Raw genomic sequence first — 7,478 nt, 5'->3', positions numbered from 1 at the left:
GCCTTTTCAACAAAGGAATATTGATATGTTGGTGCACTGGACAGCAGGGAGTGCTGGATTAGATCATTTTCACATTGGTGTTATGCCAGTTTGACATTTGTTTTGAAAGCTTATCGCTTTATGACCTTAGGTTACATGCATAATTTAAGGGGAATAAATATTTGAGAAAGATTTCTTTGAGTTCTGTAATCTTCACGGCTTCACAAAAAAGAAATGAAAGACTCTCCCACAGGTATCATGTGACCAGGAATCCAGAGTTGTCTATGAGATGAAGGACCCCATGTGGGTATTGAGCATTTCCTCACATGGCAGGTTCTCTGGTAAGGAATAGGAAAGAACCGCTTTGAGAGTAGAGCCTGGGAGTTGAGAGTAGACAAGAGACCTTGACTCTACAGAGAAAACCCTTGTAGATAAATGCTGTATTATTGTAGGTCCAAGTCAGTTGGCACTTGCTTACTCTTTAGAATTAGTTTAAGAATCTTCCTTCTTTCCTTCCCATCATTCCTCTATCTTGGACTTAAAAATATCAGGATGATTTTGATGTTTCAGTGCTAATGATATGCAGCCACAATGAGGAGAGTTGGTTGGTTTAGTATTGTTGTTATTGGTGTGTTTTTTTAAAAAATACACTTATTTATGTCCAAAAATATTTTAATCGAGCAATATTCCACCCTCTCATTGACATACAGTTGCATCCAAGTCCATTGAATTTCTGAGGACTGTAAATTGCATAGGAGAAGATTACCCATCTTTCTTCCACAGATCCAATGGTAGATTCAGACCATCAGAGAGAGGCACGGCCTTTGTCTTGGCAGCACGGCTGTCTGTTGACTGAGCCCCGAGGGCCCCCTAAAGTGCTCCTGTTACCTAGTAAAACCAGTTGACGCTTGGTTCTGAGTCATGGCGATACATGGGTGTCAGAGTAGCTCCACAGGGCTTTTCATGGATCATCTTTTTGGAAGTAAAGCACCAATCCATTCTTCAAGGTGTCTCTGGGTCGATTGAAATTGCCACCCTTTTGGTTTTCAGCTACATGTGTAACCGTTCGCGTGCTTGGTAAATGGTTCTTGCATCCTTCATTGCAAACTTGCAACTTATAGTGCGTAAAGTTTTCAGATATATATTTCCTCATCTGGAAAGATGATCTGACTTCTGCCTGCCATTGTGTTTCTGTATGAGGACTTGGCAAGGATGCATCGACAATAAAAGCCACATGGAGCTTAGAATTCCATATTTTCTTCTCCAGGCACAGTTGACAGCTAAAGAATTTGCACAATTAACAAGAGCAGTATGTTTGTGGGTACCATGTCCTTATCATGCTATCTTGTGATTTTTCTTTTAGGTCTGTTTTCTTGAAAAGGCTCCAGGCTTCGGCTTGGAAAATCCAACCGCCAAAATTGAGCCCAGCAGCTGGAGCGGCAGTGAAAGCCCTGCCGAAAACATGGAAAGGATGAGTGACTCTGCAGATAAGCCAATTGACAATGACGCTGAAGGAGTCTGGAGCCCCGACATTGAACAGAGCTTTCAGGAGGCCCTGGCTATCTATCCACCGTGTGGGAGGAGGAAAATCATCTTATCAGATGAAGGCAAAATGTATGGTAAGTTGGCCTGCAATGCCCTTTTAAAATACTTGGCGGCAGCTGTCCTTCTCTTGAGATTCACTGATTGTATTGGGCTAGATGATCTTTGTCTATTGAGATTTTGGTTGTTGTTCTGGGGGCTTCAGTCTCAATTAAGAGGAGACTAGATCAAAGGCCCATTGGCAGATCCTTCTCTGGAGTTTTTTTTTCACATTTAATATGCTCAGTGGTAGTACATCAGGAGTTCTCAAGGTGCCTATAGAATAGAGATGTTTTCAGTGGCCTGTGCAGATCTTGCATGGTGGGGACCAGTCCCTGCAAACACTTTCCTTAATGAAACACTTCTGTTCACTTCTAGGTAACTGGTACCACACAGGGTAGAAATCTGCAGTTTCCCTATCTCTTTATTTCCCTCAGCCCACAATCTAAATTGTTATATAAGATCTTCTCCCCTCAACTTATACAGGCCAGCTAAAACTTAAACATGGGTTTGTTTGAACTCTTAAAGCACCAGTTTACTGCTTTGCTGCCAGTTCGCAGTTGAATAGCCTTGCTAAGGTATTAACCCCCATAGGGTGCTTTTGCTATTCTATAAGGTACTTCCCTACAGTGTGTTTGGAAGGGAACTCCAGGAGTGCCAAGATAGGTGAGACTGAATGACCGACCACATGGCTCGGTGTGCTGAAAACAGCAGAGACTTCTCGTTTACTGTGTGCTGCCTTTGGACAGACTCCATACTTTGCATAAATACTTCTAGCCAGGGACCTTGACTTTCTGGCTGCTTACCTTTGGGAGACAGATGGCAGGAGGTTGCTTGTCCATTCTGCTTGTCTAATTGGACATGCTGAGTTGACAGAGTTTGGACTGAAGCTGAACCTAAAAAGTTGCAACCAGATAATCTAAACTCGAAGAAAACCAGCTCAGCAACCTACCTGAGGTTGTTAACTTAGCATGGGAGTGATTTATTTTGGAATAATTTGAAAGCTTTTCCATAATAGGGTGTTGTGCCTTTAATACTGTGCCTCCTCTGTCAGGAGCCATAGGAGGCTGCAGCTCAAACTAGCACACACTGCTAAGGAGAAAGCAGATGGTGGTGCAGCTGCCACCAGCTGTGCCCCCACTCCGCCCTCCCCCTCTCCAACATGGATGATGTAATGGAAACAAGGGGAAATTTTGCTTTCTGCAGCATTGGCGTCTCTCAGCCTGTTTGTATCACATGGGAAGAAAGAGAGAGAGAGAACCCAAACCTTTAGAATTTGTAAGTGCTCATGGGTTCCTTCGTAGCCACAGAAGCCTCTACTGGTCTGGTAAAATTGGCTTGGGAGGTAACATCCCAGCTGCTGAAGGTGACGGTTTCAGGCCTCAGTTTCCCCCCTGCATCTTTCCTGCTTCTAAGGATGCTTGACTCGCTTTCTCCAGCCCGAGTGTTTTGTTTTGGGGTTTTGTTTTCTCACCTGGAAATGCAATTTCCCCCTCTTTTAAAGGGAAAGAAAAGTGCTTTAATCTTTGAGATTTCTTTGAAGACAGTTTTCTGTTATGTAATGAAGGATGACTTTGGGGCACTTATCTTACACATGTAAGCATCAGTTTTGCCTCCTCCCCCCATGAGATTTTACGTTTAAGATAGTAGTCATAAACATACTTTCATAGGAAAATTACCATATAGTAATAATAACTCTTTGTGTAACTGGATCTCAGAGCCCTCAGGCGAGGAGAAGCAACAGTGGCCTTGAGAACCGTTCGTTGGATTTGAGTTGTCTGCCAATTCTGAACTTGGACAGTCCTACCCTTGGGCTGGCATCTCCGTTTTCTCCTTTATAAATAGGGTGGAAAGTGTTGATAATGTCAATGGATCCTTCAAACTTTAACATTTCATTATATTGTAATTTTGTGGTTTATACTCAACAAGAATGAACTGTCATTTGATAAAACATAGTGTTAGTTGAGCAGCCTTGTCTTTTAATTTCCAGGGTAGCTCGTATTCACAGCACTCTAAGTATACCTGCTCCTGATATATGGATTCTTCCCCTCAAATCAAATCAGCACCTCACTTCCTCACTTTATTGGTGACCACCTCATTTAAAATGAGACAGTCCCTTTGAGTAAGCAACGTTGGAAACAGAATTCATTTGAGATGGATAGTTCTGATCATTGTGGATTTTTCACCAGTCTGGGTAGATACCCTGCAGGATTGTGATCCTAAGGTCCATTTGCTGCCTTGTGCCAATCTGCAGCTACCTTTGCCTCCCGGAAAAAGCATCCTATTCTAGGTCTTTGGTCAAGATGAAAAAGTTCTGTTTCTGTTGCTGCTTTGGAAGGGAAATATGAGCGGTAGCAAGATTATGGGAGATGGAGCCTGAAAGCCTAAAAAAACTGCTATTGGTGCTTATGAACTGCCTATGGCCTGCCTCCTGACTTGGAGGATGAGAGAAGGTTGATTTAGGAGGCTTCATGATGGGTCCCAGTCACTTGGAGATGGAGACATTTACACAGGGTGGACCTAGAGCCGTTTACTAGTCCTAGGGATAAGGATACAAATAAGAACTCAAAAGATTTCTGAGGTCCTGAGAGCATGCTTTTTCACTAAGGGTTTTGTAAATGAAAACATTGAAAGCAGTTTGGATACCATGTAGTAAAATCAAAGTAATTGAATGCCTTTTAGTGAAATACCAAGTGTTTTTGACTTGAGAGGATTGTTCCGATATTTCTGAGCATTTGTAGAGTGCATCATGATGTCACTAATCTTCAGCCATTAGAGAAGCAAGGTCAAGTGCAGCATTGATTTATTTGAGTAATGAAATTTCCTTCTGGGAGGCAGTAGGGCAAATGCAATCTTATAGAGGGAACAAATGGAAAGCTCTCTTTATGATGAGGTTTGAGCCTTTAGAAAAGATGGCTTAGTTCTTCATGCTGCCTTGGCCTGTGGGGAACGTGGGACTTGATACAGTTATGCTCCGTGTGGATAGATGGCATCTGCTTTGGTCACGCAAGGAAGCCTACATGATACAATGGTCAGGCACACACTGCTAACCAGCTGGCTGCATGGAGCCCGCCAGCCACTCTGAGGAGAAGGAATTGGCAGGCTGCTTCCATAAAGTTGTCTGATTGGAAACTAGGAGAACATTCTCCACTGTCCTGTAAGGGCACTGGAAGTTGGAATCAACTTGATGGCAAGGAGTTTGGTTTTTGAGGGACCGTCTTTATGTGTAAGCAGTTCTTCTGGATAATTAGAAGTGACCTCCATCCTACTTCCTTTGCCATGTGACCAAGAGGGACTGTTCCTTGGAGAAGAACATCATGCTTGGAAAGGTGGAGAGGCAGCACAGGAGAGGAAGACCCCAGATGAGATGGATTGATTTGGTAACTGGAGAAAATGGGGATAGGTGTGTCAGAGTCAGTGAGACTGGCTCAGGATAGGGCAGGCTTCAGAGCTGTTGTACATAGGGGTGCACACAACAACAACAGCAACAACCACCCATTCCTTTGATGACATGTGTAGGAGTTTGTGCACGAGCATGTGAGTGCTGCTCCCTTTCTTGGGCCTTTCAATCCTTTTCATAGCTTTCCCCCCATCACTCCCCCTTTCAATAAAAGATATGTCTCTCTCCCTGGTAGATGCTGAAGGAAGAGCTAGCAGGAGGTTAAGAGGGAGGAAAGTCAGCAGACTTACCTGAAATTGGATTTCAGAGGAGCAGGGGGTTAAAAACATGACAAAACTAAGCAGTCAATCATGAGAGCCCTTGAGTGTGTTTCTGTGGCAACTGAAAACCTCAGTCTGGCATTGTGTTCAGATATCACCCAAATAAACCAAGGGGACAGAAACTGTCATTGACTGATTGATTGCTGTAGAGGCAGTGATGTGCAGTACTTAAACAGATGGGTCCTGGAATTGCTGGGATCCTGACCCAAATACCAGATTTGGGCCACATTCTACCTCAATTTCCTGATCTGCCAAATGGGTCAAGATAGATTCTACTTTAAAGGATTATTAATTTAAGTAAGCTAGCTTTGATCTGGAATTCTCCTGCCAATATTTGAATAGGGTTTGGACACACAACAAAAAGTGTAGCCTGTAAGTGTTAATGAATTTGAATCACGGTGGCGCTCTCTGCCATGTACTGTGCAGAATGCTTTACGTCGACCTTCCATCTCAGGTGCACAACAGCCCTTTGTTGTTGCTGGATGTTGTTGAGTTGCCTATGACTCCTAGCAACCTTATGAACAACATGATTTTGGCCAGCCTCATCATCTCTGATGAACTTACTGTTACTGTCAGTGTGTCAATCCCTTTTGTTAAAGGTCCTCCTCTTCTTTCCTGACTCTTCACTTTGCCAAGCATGTCTTTTTTCAAGAATTGGCCTTTGAAAGGATTCTTAACACGTCCTACTTTGTAGATGAAGAAGGGGAGATTGAGAGAGGGGCAAAGTGGCTTGCACATGATCAGTGTGTGAGACAGCTAAAACTTAGTTCTCTCTGACTTCAGAACTTAGTCTCTTTCCAGTGAATGTCTGTTGCTTCCTTGGTGGTGTTAGTTGCTGTTGTTATTCTAGGTTAATTTAACAAATTGGTAAGTATGCTTGCTAGGAGTTGTCAGGGACTCAGCAGTGAACTAGACAGACACAGTCCCTGCCCTCATGAAGTTCATTTGCAGGAAACACTGACCTGAGGTCAAGGCTGTGAGCCAAAGCTTTCTGGGAAGTCTTAGGGCTCTTTGAAGATGGTCATCTTCCACTTAACCTTTTGAAGCCTGTTCTTGGCCACCAGTGTCCAAGGCACTTGGTCTGATGCTGGCAGGATAAAAGCATCTCACATATCCCAGAGGGGAAGATCCCAGATCACAAGGCTGGCCCTGATGGAGGCCAGGAGGACGTCTGGAAGATTTCAGTATCCTAGGATCTTACAGGCAGTCTAATCAGAGTAATTGCTGGACAATGACTTTCCCTTTTTGAGTGTGGATGTCTTCTGGGTCCGTCCTTACTATAGTTTTTGGGAGAGATTCTTTCTTGCTGGGCTGCTGCTCAGAGCATGTGAGCTGAATTGTGAACATAAGAAAAAGTAATGAAGAAGGTAGTTGTTAGTCCTCCACTGTTAAGAGAGCACAGAGCTTTGCATTGACATCTTGCTTACTTTAAAAGAGACAGAAGGAGAATAAAGGTCTTGTTGAGTGAGCTGGTAGCAGAACTGAAAAAGGATGTTGGAATGGGAGCATGTGCACTAGCAAACCCGAGTGTGCGGTAGTTAATCAGTATAGGCATGGAGACTGAAATCTGTGGGCCCCAAATTCAGGTGAAACAGATTTTTTGATTTAGACAACTGATCAAGAAAAGGCAGGATCATCCTTTAGTGAGACGATCTCTCACTCCCAAAGCTTTTCTGAGGAATGAGAAAGTAGCCTACATCCACAGAGGCCCCAGGAAATGGTTATACATTTCAAACTGTCCAGGATCTTGAGGCCTTCCGGAAGTGATTCTGGGGCCACTGAACTATGATCTTACCTTTTTTCCACCTGTAAATCCCTGGGTTAAGTGCTGGGATACTAAATGGGGGTTCTAACCCACCCGGAGGCACCTCAGAAAATGTTATTTATTTATTTATTATTTGCTTCCAAGTAATCTCAGAAAGTGAATGTCTTATGGCACAAAGCCCCTCCTGGACATACATAGGGCACCATTACTTGAGAGCCACTTACTTGGGTTATTTTAAAAGCTATTGCCTGTTTTTATTTGCTTTTTCTTTCCTTCTTATTGATTTGCTTACAAAGTTCATATACATTGTGTTCCACACTATTCTTCATTCACATTGCGTTATATACAGTCATTCTCATGCATTTTGTTGTTGTTGTTATGTGCCATCGAGTCGTTTTCGACTCATAGCGACCCTATGCACAACAGCTCTAAA

At 43.3% G+C, this 7,478-nt stretch overlaps 1 protein-coding gene across 1 annotated transcript in view; it reads left to right on the top strand.

Moving 5' to 3' along the window:
- Positions 1–1,354: 1,354 nt before the first annotated feature.
- Positions 1,355–7,478, top strand: part of TEAD1 (TEA domain family member 1 (SV40 transcriptional enhancer factor)) — a 220,048-nt gene continuing 213,924 nt past the window's right edge. Inside the window, exon 1 of the mRNA XM_006885406.1 lies at positions 1,355–1,598. Coding sequence (XP_006885468.1) covers positions 1,442–1,598 — 157 coding nt within the window. The 5' untranslated portion in view covers positions 1,355–1,441. The remainder of the gene's footprint in view (positions 1,599–7,478) is intronic.

This window comes from Elephantulus edwardii, unplaced genomic scaffold, assembly GCF_000299155.1.
Source record: "Elephantulus edwardii isolate Elephantulus edwardi_28Jun2011 unplaced genomic scaffold, EleEdw1.0 scaffold00044, whole genome shotgun sequence".
NCBI lineage: Eukaryota > Metazoa > Chordata > Mammalia > Macroscelidea > Macroscelididae > Elephantulus > Elephantulus edwardii.
The sequence above is the reverse complement of the archived record's forward strand: the minus strand, read 5'-3'. Positions and strand labels throughout refer to the sequence as shown.